This window comes from Xenia sp. Carnegie-2017, unplaced genomic scaffold (genome assembly GCF_021976095.1).
Source record: "Xenia sp. Carnegie-2017 unplaced genomic scaffold, XeniaSp_v1 HiC_scaffold_22, whole genome shotgun sequence".
NCBI lineage: Eukaryota > Metazoa > Cnidaria > Anthozoa > Malacalcyonacea > Xeniidae > Xenia > Xenia sp. Carnegie-2017.
This window is the reverse complement of record NW_025813485.1, coordinates 7,948,301-7,964,454: the sequence shown is the minus strand read 5'-3', so window position 1 is coordinate 7,964,454 and position 16,154 is coordinate 7,948,301. Positions and strand designations below refer to the sequence as shown.

The window sequence follows — 16,154 nt, the reverse complement described above, 5'->3', positions numbered from 1 at the left end:
TAAAGCATTCTCTTTATCGATATTTAGATGGCGTATTGATCTTTCATGCGCGTATAAGCATTTTTCTTATTTACAATGCAAACGTCATTTAACTTGGCCATCAATTCCATTCTTTTCTCCCTCCTAGGGGAATGGTTGCGCCTATATGAATGTGTTTTGGAATTGGGTTGATGAAGGAATAAGTCTCGCTCTTTAAGCCTAATTCACATATAGTTGTAGTTGTTGTAATTCTATCGGCGATGAAGGATTACAACAGTTACAGCTATATGTGAACGCGCGTTGTAATTGTTGTAATTTAATCGCAGACAAATCGGGAGCTGTTGTAGAGGTTGAATCCAACTTCTCCAACAATTACAGCACTCACAGACATGCCAAAATTATATGTGAACGCTTTTCGGCCATATTGATTACAACTCGACCTCCATTAACCAATGAGTGAAAGGGAATCGTTGTTACGCAACTTCAATTAAAAGCAACCAAACATTTCTTTCCTTTTTTTCATTGTAGTCCGTAAACGTGATTGGGCTAAGACCAACAACATCATTTGTTGATACATTAATAAGACTTTTTGATTAACACGCACTATATTTCTCCTTTCTAGATAGGATGTCCCAACGCATGCGTAAATCCAACCAAAATCGCCGACATCATAACGCGCGAGACCTCGCTATAGCGTGCCTTTTTACAACAGTTACAACCATGATGTAAACGCTTACTGTTGTAATTGCTGTAGACTTCATCGCTGATGGAATTACAACAATTACAAGTTTACAACTATATGTAAATTAGGCTTTAGATTTATCATTTTTATAGTGAATTTTTATTCATTGTACATCGAATATTTATGAGCAACTTGCCTGGAAGCCGTTTTTAGACAAATATGTTTTGCTAGAGTTAGGATGTCACTGTTTTTAAGAAAAAATGGAAGTAGTCAAATTGTTTTGATAAAAGTAGGTATTTATAAAGTAATTAATGTTGAACTGCCTATAATAGTCCAAAGTTATAAAATGCATGTGTCATCTATGCAACTGATCTCGACTAGTAAAATAAACACGAGCGAGAAACTCTGAGTTTTTTAATCTCACGAGACTTAGTGACAAAAAAACAGAATTTTCTTTGTACATTGTTCGCTTTGTGCTTAGTCTTGCTTATGTTAGTGGTCAAGTAATAGTTAATCTTCTTTACTTTGCTTATTGTCATTGCTTAATACTTTATCGTCACTTTGCTGGTGCCAAAGTTACAAAAGAACTTTGCAGTACGCTGGCAGAGTACTGCAAAATCTTTTAATTATATTTGGTTTAATTGAACTTCATGTGATTACTGTATCATTCTACAAGCTGTCGACGTTGAATATTTAGTCACATTATTGTAACTATAATTTGTGCTGTCATAACATTGAGGGATGTTACGACAGTAGCTTTCTATAGAAGTTCAGTAAACATCATGAACACAAACATTTTCTGATAAAGTTACTCGACTAAATATCTGACACCAGTTTCATGTTAACGTCTAAGAGAGTTTTCCCTGCAAATGTCTGCAGTTTACAGCTGTCTACCGCTAATCATTGTTTCAACAGCAAGTTGAGAGATCTTCTGCAAACACTGGTTTTATGAAATACATGTGCGTCAACAGCTCGTCACGATTGCATTTTACTATTATTCTTGCAGTTATTCTTACGTGGCAAAAGTTTCAGCTTAAAACGGCGGTAAGTGTTTGTCTGTTTGTTATATCTCGGTTTGTTGCTTGCCTGTTTATTTGTTTTGTCAAACCACTAACTTTTTGTAAAGTATTTTTCAGATGCAGAAGACAAGATGATGAAAGAAGTAGAAATCAGGGCTGTAAGTGTTTTTATCATTCATCAAGTCTAACAGTATTGTTGCTTGTGTCTCTTATAGAACTGCGTAGCCTACCATGGTCAATTAACGTTTCTTGTGGTAAGTAAAATCAATTGTTTTTACTCGTTTTTAGACTAAGTATTATCATTCAAAAAAAGCTTTGACTTCAATTTTTTGATTGGCGTTTGCAGATGATCAATTGAAGATTTTGATTATTCCAAAAGTATAAATATCTAAAGCCAAATTGCATCAAAACAAACCAGTCCAAAAACATGCACAGAAACAGAAACGACTATATGCAAATTGCAATATTCTAACTAAATTAGAGAGTTCCCTCGCTCCTTAATTTAGGATAGAAGTTCTGCAAAAGTCGTTGTATTCTAAAGAAGACATCTGCCACCTATTTTGGAATACTTTTCATGGAATATCACGAATGCATACACATGATAATCTTTAAAATACTTTAAGATTGAAATAAGATTCTGCATACTTTATATAAAATGTGCTTGCCGAGTTGAGTTATACTGCAATAAAATCAGAATCAAGTAATCAAAACATGTATTAAGTATCACAAACTATTATATAAATTTTATTACCATTGAATCATGCTTGAAGGGTGGGTGGTTGTAGAGGGTATTAAACTTTATGAAAACAGTTGTTTGATACAGTTCTAATTCTCGTTCGTTATAGTCAAACATTTTCGTCATGATTGACGTTGTCCCTTAGTGTACTATATACCAAGATACTTCAGGTATAAAATTTCTAGTTTTGAAGGGGAAAACTTTGTATATGCATAATGTATTTAATATTTACTAAATACAAGTTCGGTTTTGATTTTTCAACTACCTGCAAATAATCTTTATATTTTTTTGTTACGACGTGATATTTATAAATAATTCTTGGTAGTTTTTCCTAAATATGAAGTCTTATCTACAAATATTTAAACACAATTTTTAATGCTATTAAAGCCAGCCAAAAAAATCTAATAATAGTGACCTCATTATCCACCTCAGCTTCATTTCAAAAGATAAATTTGACTTCAGTCTGAATAATTCTTGATATTATTTTCAACATCATCAAATTGTTGTTAAATGTTTGTCAGGGTACTTACTCCTACGCACTGCGTACTTATTTTTATCTGAATAGGACAAGGCAAGCACTACCGAGTTTGTTTTTCAATTAGAGCAAAAAATCTTAAACTGTTTTGTTGGCATAACAATAAACCATTTTTATGGAAATCCAATTTTCTCAATCAATAACAAAACAAACAAACAAAATTATAAAGTTAGTAAATTAAGGAAACATAGAAGATTTGGAGTATGCTGCGTTGAAATCTGTTTCATATATGGGGGTGGATATGTATTATAATGCGTTGTTTAGGTGGAGATTCGTAATCACAAGACATCAGTGGATTGGCACGGGCATTTTCTCGACTAGATGCATTTCAGTTCTAGTTATAGTTTTAGTTATAGTTTTATATATGGTTATTGTTCGTGCTTTAGACGTGGCATAAGCAGCAATTCTCAAAAACGTTCCTGGAAATGAGATGAAACATGTCACTGTTCTGCAAAATGATGTTTATCTGCTAATGTTATTATTGAAGCAGTGAAACTTGTCCATTCGGATATTTCCTAGGAACGATCGAGGTATTGTAAGTATATCAACCAGGAAGCTTCAAAATTTTCAGTTATGTCTTAGAATAGATGAAAATCAGTGATTCTGTATATGCTGTGAACGTAAGCCACAGTTTATTGCTCCGGGCCAGCCAAAGGTTTTGGTTCCGCAGCTACGTAGATATCACAGCACCAGATTATTCATTTTTTAGAAATCTATTGCTTTTGCAATGAGTTAACACAGAAATATTTATTTGTGTTGAGAAAATTTTGCATCTAAAGGCTTACAATATGATAAGGCAGGGCATTGAAATAAAGACAATATGTTCGTTTCATACGTTGGCCTTCTTTAATGCATCCTACCGTACCTACTAATGTTGATTGTTTTACATAAAAACACGTGCATCCAATCTAAATATTTACAATGGCGTTGATACAGATGACAGTAGCTGTGAAGCTAGTATTAAGACATACAATATGCTTTGTCTTCAGATGTAATACCGGGTGAATCAAAAAATTTGTACAGCTTTGAAATCTGCGGGCATTAAAATTTTGAAGTAGCTAATTTAGCAGTAAATGATCTCCAAAGATCTGTTAACGCAGTTGAACACAATACGTACGAATTTCGCCAATTTTCCATTGCAAATACCACGCATAAACTCCTTCCCATGACGATAATGGGCCTCCTTTGTGGAGCATTTGCGGCTAAATCATGCATGTTCTGAAGATCAAAGAAGTGAAAGATGCGCATTACTTGTAGCTATATTAACATCAAAATGTAGTCATTGTCAACTGATAAATCTCTAATTTAAACGGCATTTCAGGGTGCACTATGGGCTTCAGACGTTTTTTTATTTTAATGTTACAGAACTGACAGAACTCAATGCTGGCTACGCAACTCATGATAATTTCCAACAGATGATTAACACGAGTTTTCGTGCCACAAAAAAACCTCGTGCAATGTCATGCAACGAGAATTAAAAGTGTAGCACCCCAACGCTTTGCATTTAAGCCAGTGCTGTATATTTAATTTGATTACCAGCTGCGTTAAGACATTTCAGCGTGACTATTGGTAAAAAATGCAATCGAATGGCAATCACATGCCGATAATGAGATCGTTGTATTACTTGTTTTCTACCCTGTGCATGGCATTGCTGTATATCACTAACTAGGCTAGTTTTCTTTTCAAGCAGCAGTTAAATGATAGTTGATGCAGAAGGTATGTAGCTTCTTAAATATTTGAACAAATACGTCATTATATAAATGATTCAATAATTGCTTTATTTCATCAAATTTCATGCATGTGCGTTGATAATGACCAAGCCTGCAAAATGTTCAGGACATTAATGAATCAAATAAACACCAACCACAGTATAGAAAAAAGCAGTTGTCTCACTTCTTCGTGCAACTTGGTGCTGTATATTTAATTAGATTACTGGCTGCGGCTAGCCACCTAAGCGCTCTTGGTCAGAAAATGCAATTTACTGGTTGCCACTATGCTAATCAATGCGTAATAAGATATGTGCTACACAAAAAGTTCTATAGAATGGGACTGCTGTTTTTTTTCTATACTGTAAGTCTGTAACCAAACTATAAAGACTTTATTTAAAATATTTCTTTGCACATTTATATATCCGAATCTTTATTTTGCATGCTCTCACACAAAAATAACTCCAATAGCACAGTAAATCAATGACTGCTTCGACAGTATTTGAAACCCTCGTCTTAATAAACTTGTGTACGACGGCAAGAAAATATTGGGCGAGTGAAAATGCGTACGACGCAATGCAGCTTAATATATTATTAGTAATTTATATTTTTGTCGCTTCTAGCCTGATTAGAGCAAGACCAAACTAAGGCTGACTACGCCCATTTCAACTGGCTGTGAGGTTTTCTTCGAGGATAGTCTTGGTTTAAGTTTTAGTATGTTTTATAGGATTGTTTTTAAGTCTTTCAGCTTGATTGTCATTTTGAGTTTTGCGTTTGCCTTCTTTCAAAATGGCGTCCTTGCCTCTCCTTGACTTGGTAGTTAGACATCTAGAGGATTGGGTTATAAATCATTGAATTAATATTTTGCTTTAAAAGATATTTTTATCAATGATCAATGGCCACATTTCTTTTTCATTGACTTCACTTGACCTATCAGCCTATATGTCAGAGGTACCGTCACGCACCTGACGGTATAACTCAAAGAAATTACTGGAAATTAGAGTTAGACTTTAGAATTTAACAAAGCAATGCAATAGAGGGTTGTCAGTTGAGCTATGTAAATATAAAACACACGTGTTGCGTGGATTGTCACAAAAATAATACTCTGCACGAAATGTCATTGTAGCCAGCCATGCAGCAGGCAGATCTTATAGTCAAGCTTTGTAAATTTTAACACATAAACATCCATCGTTTCTGTAGAAATCCGTTGCTTTCATGCATTGAGTGAACACAAAAAATATTTCCGTTTTCCGACCAAATAAGTAGGTTGGCTAAGCTCGCGAGTCATTCGTTTTTGAAACTTTTTGCTTCCATTTACCCTCACTTCCACTGAGAATGGGATACTTCTTTGTGTCTCTGCGTTTGACGTGGTTGAACTAGTTAATCAATAAAAAAACATCGAGTGTCTTTGGTTACGCAGTTTCTGAACTGACAAATTCTGGATGTTTGAGATTTGCAAATTTGTCTTTACATCAGGTTGACTGAAAGTCTGAAACAATGTTCAACATCGGCAAGTAGTAAGCACATAATAGAATTCCATGGAATTCTGTTTTGTAGTTTACGTCGATTGAATAGTTTAAGTGCACCGTGTAGAGCTTTGTTTCTAAGGTCTTGTAGAAAAAACATGTAACTTACCGTCTTGTTTCAAATACGTAAACTACCATATAAATTTTAGCTTAATTGCAAATCATTTGTATAGGATACATAGTACGTTCTAGTTTTCTTACTGACATGCAGTGTAGCAAACATGCTTTCAGGCCAGCTGCCGTCAGTTTTATAAGCGTTTTTTTTGCAAAATATGAGAAGATGCATTGTGCTGTCTACGTTTTCAGGAGTAAAAGCATCAAATGGTTACGATCTTGCACATGAAACTCAAACGGACATAATGGACTCATCAGGCAGCCTAGCAAATAAGCTTCGAAACATTGTCGTCAGGAATTTGCAGCTGATACTAATCATAGTCGGGGTTGTTTGTGGTTTCATCATTGGCCTTCCCCTGAATAGTCATGTTCAAAGTTCTAACTATGACGTCGAAGAAAGAAGAAGGATTGTCATCTTGGTCGGGTTTGTGGGCGAAGTATTTGTTCGACTTCTGAAGCTTCTTATAATCCCATTGATCATCACCAGTATTGTGCTTGCTGTCGCTTCGCTGGACACCAAAACTACAGGAAAACTTGGTCGACGTACATTTACATATTATTTAAGCACTACTGTTATTGCAGTTATCATTGGTGTTATACTTGTGTTAAGTATTCGTCCAGGAGATACCGCTGTGCAGCATGAGAAATCGCAAGCGAGTCATGTAGACGCTTTAGACTCAATACTGGACATGATAAGGTATGGACGTTTTAATATTTCAAAGAACTGAAATGTTTTCAGTTGAATATAACCATAGCCGTTCCGAAATTAACCAATGTGAACTAGATATTGTTAAAATTAACACTTTATTTTCATCTGAAACTATATTGTGTACCCTATTCATGGTCAGGACAGTGCTATGTATGATCTTGTGGAGACCAAAATAACATTCAAAACAAGAAATGAGCTGCAATATATACTTCTTGAAAACGTCAAAAAAACAAAAATGATGTTGAGTGCGTAAATGACGAGTTGTGATAACGTCGCCATTGTCCACGTGTGCGTTAAAATTAGTTACACCAACATTTTTGTCATTGACTGCTCACATTGCTCATTCCTAGCCTGTATTAATTGAAAAGATTAAATACTTCTGTGGTCTGGGTATAAAAAAGGGAAAAGCTAAAATAAAATTTCCAATGAAGTGACGAGCTCGTTGATAGTAAGAGCCAATCAATATTTTTGAGAACTTGATGTTCAATCGTTTATTTAGCCCTTTTAGAAGGCATTACATCATAACTTTCCTCACTTATTGTGCATTAATATGCAAGCTGCTTATACTTATACTGAGGTACACACGTAACTTGAGCTTTTTTCAAGTTATTTCCTTTGTTTAGACATGCATTTCACAAATTTACTATGTAGGTTAATTTTGTTCACCTTTACCATAAGAAATTATCAATGTAGTCTTGACATTTTAGAGAAGATATACTTCGTTTAGATAATTTGATTTCGATTTGTTTGCTTAATGATGCCTCTATATCGATTTCCATCGATGACAAATAGATTAAATGGATTTTTGACATGAGAATGCCTTAGCAAAAACACATGACAAGTGTAAAAATGAAAAACCTGTATTTGATACGTGTATATATTTTATTATGTAGGAATATTTTCCCTGACAACTTGGTGGAGACGACATTTCGTTCGGTAAATTATTTTTGTCATTCATTTCATAATTGCAACGTCTGCCTTTACTTTACATAAGTTATGTTCTCACTGCATTCCATACTCAATTTGCAGTTGTCACACTCAATTTCGCAGTTGTCATACTCAATTTTGCAGTTGTCACACTCAATTTTGCAGTTGTCATACTCAATTTTGCAGTTGTCACACTCAATTTTGCAGTTGTCATACTCAATTTTGCAGTTGTCATACTCAATTTTGCAGTTGTCATACTCAATTTTGCAGCTGTCATACTCAATTTTGCAGTTGTCATACTCAATTTTGCAGTTGTCACACTCAATTTTGCAGTTGTCATACTCAATTTTGCAGTTGTCATACTCAATTTTGCAGTTGTCATACTCAATTTTGCAGTTGTCATACTCAATTTTGCAGTTGTCATACTCAATTTTGCAGTTGTCATACTCAATTTTGCAGTTGTCACACTCAATTTTGCAGTTGTCACACTCAATTTTGCAGTTGTCATACTCAATTTTGCAGTTGTCATACTCAATTTTGCAGTTATCATACTCAATTTTGCAGTTGTCATACTCAATTTTGCAGTTGTCATACTCAATTTTGCAGTTGTCACACTCAATTTTGCAGTTGTCATACTCAATTTTGCAGTTGTCATACTCAATTTTGCAGTTGTCATACTCAATTTTGCAGTTGTCATACTCAATTTTGCAGTTGTCACTCAATTTTGCAGTTGTCACACTCAATTTTGCAGTTGTCACACTCAATTTTGCAGTTGTCACACTCAATTTTGCAGTTGTCAAACTCAATTTTGCAGTTGTCATACTCAATTTTGCAGTTGTCACACTCAATTTTGCAGTTGTCATACTCAATTTTGCAGTTGTCACACTCAATTTTGCAGTTGTCATACTCAATTTTGCAGTTGTCATACTCAATTTTGCGTTGTCATTCATTTCATAACTGCAACGTCTGCCTTTACTTTACATAAGTTATGTTCTCAGTGCATTGCATACTTAATTTTACAGTCGATTCATGACTTTACGGTACTTTACGTTGTAACTGCTCATAAAGTGAATGGCGTAGATGTGTCAAAGTTCAACGACATTTAATAAAGTTCAAAAGAAGTAAACATTTCAAAAGTCGCATCTGAAGCTGCTTTCCAATTTCTTTCTGTTGCAACTTCTCCCCAAATATATGCCACACGATACTGACGAAAGCAGTCATTTTTTCCTAAAATCTTTGTATTTAATCAGTAAATCTCCAAGTGATTGTTTATTAATTATTCGTGCGAGTAATTTACACACTGATGAGATACGGGGAAATGTGACACTCGAAAAACTCCTAACAAAGATTTTGTTTCTGTATTGAGCTAATTTCTGTGTTTAGCTCAGTTTTCTTTTTTAACCGGCTCATTATCATTAACTTTAATGCATAATCTTCATTAATACTGATGAATCATATTATTCTTTTATGATAGCTATATTTTCATTTATAGAGTCAAACTTCCTACAAAGATGACGTCACGTCTCTTTATAATATCTCCATTCCCGATCGAAACATCCGAGGAAGCGTGGAAAACCTTACAAAGTTTTTGGAGAACAACTTGTATGATCCGTGGAGTGTTAATGAAACGTCACTAGATGTTCGTGTGATTAAGAAAAATTCCAGAAAAGTTTGGGCGAAGATCGAGAAGACAGATCGAATGAACGTTTTAGGAATTATCACGTGTTCAATTGTATTTGGTATTGCTTTGAGCAAACTTGGACCCGAAGGTAAACCAGTCAAAGAATTACTCGAGGTCTGCCTAAAGATTGTTATGATGTTGATTAACGCCGTCATGTGGTGAGTTGCACATTTAATGTGTGCTGTATTTGATGCATGTTGTAGTAATTGCTCAGATAATAAATGCATATGTTACGTAATGACTTAATTTGTTTTGATTATAGCATTACAATTATTCGGAGTAACCAACTCTTTAGTCCAAAAAACGAACAAAATAGATCTTTTTGTTGTTGGTACAAATTGTGCACCAAGCAATAGAAGCTTGGATTTGTACATCATGTATATACATCAAAAATACATTTTACAGACATTGACCTTACAGATTTTATTAAAATAAAGACTTTCTCCAATTGTCCAATCATGACATGAAATATTAATTAACGTCTCTGCTTCTTGAAAGAAGCACTATTACTTCTCACATTATTCCTAACATCCATATCCCTAACTTATAAAAAACAAGTCCAAAAATGAAGACATTTAGCTGAGAACAGAAAATACATCTCATAATGACAAATTTTTGAAAAAAGCAGATATGTAACAATCACTGAACTAAATGAGCTACGATTAAAATGAGATGTTATAGGATTGATCAAAAAGTGCATTTTTCAAAGCGATCTGATTAGAAAATGTGTCTTTAGAAGCTACGTATTTGACCTTTTGCATGCATTTAGGGTATGTCCATTTGGTATCTGCAGTCTCATCACTGCCAATCTTGTTGAGATGGAGAACATTGCAAAGACGTTTGAATCACTTGCATACTTCATTGTGACAGCCATAGCTGGTACTGCTATTCAGGGAATGATCGTTTACCCGACAATTTATTTCATTAGCACTCGAAAGAACCCTCTGCGATATCTTTTCAATATGCAAGCAGCTGCTTACACTGCATTTGGAACAAGTTCCAGGTAGAGTGTTGTTATAAGACTTTTTCAGAGATTTCATTGCCACAGCTGGAGTAGTGCTGCCAAAAAGATAAATTGGAAGGGGAGACTGCAAATATTCTTAAACACATGCTGTAATCTGTTGAAAACAACAGATTTTAAAGGAATTTAATACGGCATCTCATGCATATATGAGTATATCAACCCCCTTTCAAATATCCTTCTAGCGGCGCCACTGCATAGCAGTTCCATGCCAAATCGCGAATCTTTGGTTTACTATAGACAAAAAAAGTTATAAATTTTAATTTCAAATTCGAAATACGTTTACAACAATGTTGTTTGCCATGTATTTTTATTAATCAATTGGCTGCTGTAAATGTCGAGAATGCATTAATACAAACATCCATGGAAGGCTAAAATCACGGCGGGCATTTTAAATGTCATTTGAGCTGTGTATCTGCTTTCTTTATATCTTTTAACACATTTAGATATGAGACTTTGCCAATGCACTCCGTCATCATTTTTGCAGAACAAAAGTGGAGCAACATGTTAAATCTACAACTTTCAGAAAAAAAGCGTCAGATTTTACTTGTTCAATGCTTCTCGTGATATTTACTGCTGTATGCACAAATGAGATAAAATTTTAATGGAAGTACAAATAGTGTCCGCCGCTGTTTAAGATTCCTGACTTAAGAGAACTCTTTTATGCCTTTTAACTTCAGCGCTGCGACTCTTCCTGTAACATTAAAGTGTGTGAAAGAACTAAACAATGTTGACTCAAGAGTTGCTCATTTTGTCTTACCAATTGGAGCAACAGTGAACATGGATGGTACAGCGTTGTACGAGGCGGTCGCTTGCATTTTCGTCGCACAACTAAATGGCTACCATTTTGGTATTGGAAAGATTTTGATTACAGTGTAAGTATAAATATTGTATTTTAGGTTTTGCATTTTTATGCCAAATTCATGAATTTCACAGAACTAAGGATTACCTTTCTTTGACATGCCTTTTGGACCGTCTCTCTTTCTCTCCTTAATATACATAAAAGACAATAAACTCTTGTTTTTAATTTTTTGTCATCTATGATATTGTGTATACGCAGAAAGTTGTTTTTATGGACATAAGATTCCTGCTGTGGAATAGCCAACCCACAAGTTTGGTCCTGCTATGTTAATATTTCCGTTAATTTTTGCTATGTTAGGTTGTCAAAGAAATGAATACGACCTACTTAGTAGGACTAAGCTTGTGGACTGGCTACGTTCCTCCAGCCTGCTTAATATGAACTTGTATTTTTGCTGCATGACAGACTGCTATTGTAATTTGCAAATATTATAAAAACCATACGATCTCTAGAATGCATTCTGAAACATTTTTAAACAAATATTTAACTTTTCTTTCTAAACATTTATTGTAATTGGAGCTTTTCTAACCATAGCGTACTTTATATGAAGCTATATTTTGCAATATTATCACACCATACAACAATTTGAATTGATGATCTTTTTTATGTTGCAGTCTTAGCTCTTCTGCTGCATCTGTGGGAGCTGCTGCAATTCCTTCTGCTGGATTGGTTACACTGATCATGGTACTAGAAGCTGCTGGCTTGCCCACCAGTGATGTGGGATTGCTGTATTCAGTTGATTGGTTTATGTTAGTATACATATTCTTTTGTAGAGTTTGCGTTATCTATACTATATATTGTTTTTTTTCGGTTGTTAAAAAATCCAAAAACTAGAAAAGAGTTGTGATGCGGTTAGGCCTTATTACGAGGCCTGTAGGCTAAGACAAAGTTGTTGTGATAACTGTTCTAACCACTACGTTCAGTTTTCCTTTGCTTTTGCATTTTTTGTCTGTAACCCCATAGGCCGGTAAAAAATCAAAATGCTCATTTTGAAGTTCAAAGAAAATTTACAAAATCAGGGAAAATGGAAAAGCCAATACTTCATGAGTTCTATGCAACGTGCATTTAAATATTAGATAGAACGAAAGCCATTTTTCTCTGCATTCAATTGATCGTAATGTTTTCAACAGTGTAAATTATCTGAGTTAAACAAGTTTAGCTATAGCCCAGAATAGCAAAAACGTCCAAATCCTAAATATGTCTCGATACAACGAACCTCTTGAAAGCCCGGGCCTGTCATTAACCCTCTAGAAGCCGTTGTTGCTCACGAGCAACGATCACCGAGAGATATGCGTACGAACTTTCGAGAACGTCCGGCTCCTAGAGGTTTAAGGCTACTTAGCCTACTAGATAATCCGCCCCTGGATGCTGTGAAACAAAAAATCTCTAATAATGTCTTAAATCTGTTGGACACCTGTAGTTTCACTGATAATAAGTAAAAATTTAATGAAAGTCTCATTTACGTATATTAAATGGCTGATTGGCTGTACTTGTACAACTGGATGTATATGCTAGATTTGTAGATTGTGGGGCCTCATTATCTCAACGACAGATTAAATTGAATTAAAATGGCTTATCACTGTGATTATCATGTACACACAAATCAACATGAATAATGTTGTTTTAAGCTTCTGATCCAAACATTATGACACCAATAGCAAAATTGATAATTATGATAATGATTAAATGATAAACATAATAATTTGCCTTTGGATATGAATTCTTAAACGTATCATTATGTCTTGCGTTGTCTTTATGTAGGGATAGACTTCGGACTGTTTGTAACGTGATTGGAGATGCAATTGGTTGTGTAGTAATCGAAAAGTTCTCTCGCAAAGACTTACACGATGACGAGTATTCTCCATTGTAAATTGATGCCTCTTTTAAATCTAAAGAAATTCAACAATAGTTTATTTTTCTCTCAATAATACTAAAACGGCCATGGAATAAAGTAATAACGGTAATGAGTGTCTGTAATAAGTGGATTAAAGCAGTATAAAGGCCCGTTCACACGATCCGATTTGTCAGATCTGAGAAAGAGCACCAAGGTCCCATATTATGCATGATTAAATATGATGTTTTAATGTATCTCGTAATGCTACTACTGGATGTTTTATAATTGCTATTTGTTAGTATTCTCTTTTTAATTTTATTTAATACTCAATCCTTTTGTGTCCATGTTACTGTTTGGGAAGGTTGGTAAAAACAAGATTATTCAATACTGTGTGCAATTTCATGACCAGATTTCCAATAAATTTTACCAGTAGCATAGCGTTAGGCCGTTATTCTCAAGCTGGCCAATAGCAATTCTTCAATCCTATAGATCATGGTCGTGTAGATTTACAAAAATAACAAAATCTTGACTTTTTCACAAATCCAAGAGGTGGGGAGAACAAAAAAACTTGTATAAGTTATTTACCAGTTAAATTTGAGATGTTTTCTGTTTTGTTATACAAAACAAATAGATTACATTTATAGAATGAGTCTCGCGGTAATGCTTCGCGCATGTCGTGTCGCGCATAGCGGCTGCTATTATTTCAGCCAGTTGATTTGGGTTTTTGACTTATTCCCAGCCTTTAAAGCGATCCGAAGACATTCCTTAAGTCGAAATATTCTCAAATTCATTATTCATAAATGACGTCATGTAATTTTAATGGTTGGAAACCAGTGACTAATCCTAATCATCTGTCTGGAATAATGACCAACGTGAGGACGCGTTGCACACTTGAGTGACCTTCTACATAATCATTATTCTGTCATCAGGTTGTTGTCGTCTTTATCTTCCTAACGCGACACAGTCATGTCTGGATCTTATCTCAATTTTGGCATATTTTTGTAATATTGTAGTTGATTAATTATGCAACTCTGTATTCGAAAGCGGAACTTTGATTTACAGAAGTGAACATAAGCGAACAAAGCATAACTGAGTCTCATTCTTTAACCGTTGCCTTTTCAGTTATAGATACACAAGTATGAATTCATTTATGATAAGAACATAAAAACATGGCAACGAGTCGCGTGGGCCAGTGATCACTCTTAGTTATTCTTATCACAAATGATGTCTTATCCATGTATCTAACTGAACAGAAAACCGTTAAATCACTTAAATGTATTCTTTTTTTAAATATATAAGTGCTAAAAGAATGAATCTGAGATAGTTAATCATAGCACTAAACATAAAGCATACAGGCCTTTGCACCATTGATGACGCACCTAGCAAAATGGCCAATCAGAATACAACACTGTATATTTGCGCTGTCAGTTCATGCATGCAAAAAGAATAGTTTACATAGGTCGAACTAAGTAAAGGTAAATGTGGTTTTTTATATTCTTTTAACAGAGAACTTGTTCTTTGACTGATGTCGACAAAATGTGGACGAGCCTGTGATTTTCATTATCGCGACTAAATGTGCCTTTTCATATTGATGTTAGACATTTGCTGAATGGCAAATCTTAATGAATTACGATAGGGAAGCTACGAGCAAATGTGGATGGTTGTATTCACCATAATGGTAAACTCGTAGAACGATAGAGCCAAAGAAAACATGCAGTTCTTGTTCCTGTTGGACTTTTGTGTGGCTCTTGTTGCCCCTGATTTTGAGGCTGTGCTGCACACCCATTATGCAATGAGTGGTAGACAAATCCGCTTTGGCGAAATTCTACTCGGTGTGAGTAATGTTAAAAGTAAGCAGTTATCTTTTTTTCTATGTTAATCATTCTGATCGTAATTATGATAATTATGTTGAGAACTAATATTCTCTTCGACTATCCAGGTATTTAAAAATCCCATAGTCAATGATCAAAAATGGACATTATGCTTTAATGAAGTTGAGAACGTTAAACTGCTCACATACAGTAAACATCAGAAATTACCAATGTAAACACAAATTCTTGACTTTCAATTCAGCCATGTTAGTGGTATTGTACAAAAGAATATTTTATCAGAGTTATTGTTGGTACCAGCTGACGTGGGTGAGCAACATTGTTTGGTAAATATCAAGAGAACGGTTGCAAGTCAAGAATTACTGCTCATGAGAAATTCTTCAATCTGCTAAACATATCTGAATGTTCATTGAGTTGTGTCTATTATATTGAACTGTATATGAGGCAGCTCTAGAACGTCCTGGGCATTTTTTCATTTAAGATTGAGATTGCTGTTTCAATCCATCACGTAAAGATGTTATTTAGAATCGACTCAGTATTGATCGTTGTAAGAATAATGTCTTCAGCTTTTACGACAACTAAATAGACTCATCAAAATCCCTGCAGGGGGTAGCATCACAGTCTCCATGCTGGTGGTCTATTACAAAAGAATACTTGATCAATGCTTTTGTGAGCACCAGTCATCGTGGGCGAGCACCATTGTTTGATATTTCCTTGGAGATTGGTTGCAATCTAAAATAAGCCGTTCTTAATTGTTTAAATTAACTAGATGTGTAGTTTCCTAATATTCCATTGTCTTTGCAAATGAATTGCACCCCGATACTACATCAAGCACTCACGTTTTGACATTAATTTAATGAATTTTTTTGGTATCAATATTTTCATGGACATCCCATGCATGAAATTATGAAATCAACTACGTAAAAATTTGCAAACTTAATCAAAAGTTCGCATTTCACGAAGCTCGCGCCTGATCTGCATGTTTTTTTAGAGCTGT

The 16,154-nt window shown here is 34.7% G+C and overlaps 1 protein-coding gene and 1 long non-coding RNA gene across 3 annotated transcripts; both read left to right on the top strand.

Moving 5' to 3' along the window:
* Positions 1–3,232: 3,232 nt before the first annotated feature.
* LOC124447002 (excitatory amino acid transporter-like) lies at positions 3,233–13,725 on the top strand. Of its 2 annotated transcripts, none has more exons than XM_046997899.1 (9): positions 3,233–3,486; positions 4,642–4,667; positions 6,490–6,994; positions 7,900–7,942; positions 9,426–9,772; positions 10,384–10,617; positions 11,316–11,510; positions 12,109–12,243; positions 13,256–13,725. In XM_046997899.1, the coding sequence occupies exons 2-9, from the start codon at positions 4,649–4,651 to the stop codon at positions 13,362–13,364; spliced, it is 1,587 nt and encodes a 528-aa protein (XP_046853855.1). In that variant the 5' UTR covers positions 3,233–3,486; positions 4,642–4,648; the 3' UTR covers positions 13,365–13,725. The 2 variants fall into 2 exon arrangements, with proteins under 2 accessions (XP_046853855.1, XP_046853856.1); XM_046997900.1 differs by having other exon boundaries at positions 3,247–3,486; positions 4,639–4,667.
* Positions 13,726–14,840: 1,115 nt separating this feature from the next.
* LOC124447249 lies at positions 14,841–15,300 on the top strand. Its single transcript, XR_006948669.1, has 2 exons — positions 14,841–15,178; positions 15,268–15,300. It is a non-coding gene; the product is annotated as an uncharacterized LOC124447249 (long non-coding RNA).
* The last annotated feature ends 854 nt before the right edge of the window (positions 15,301–16,154 follow it).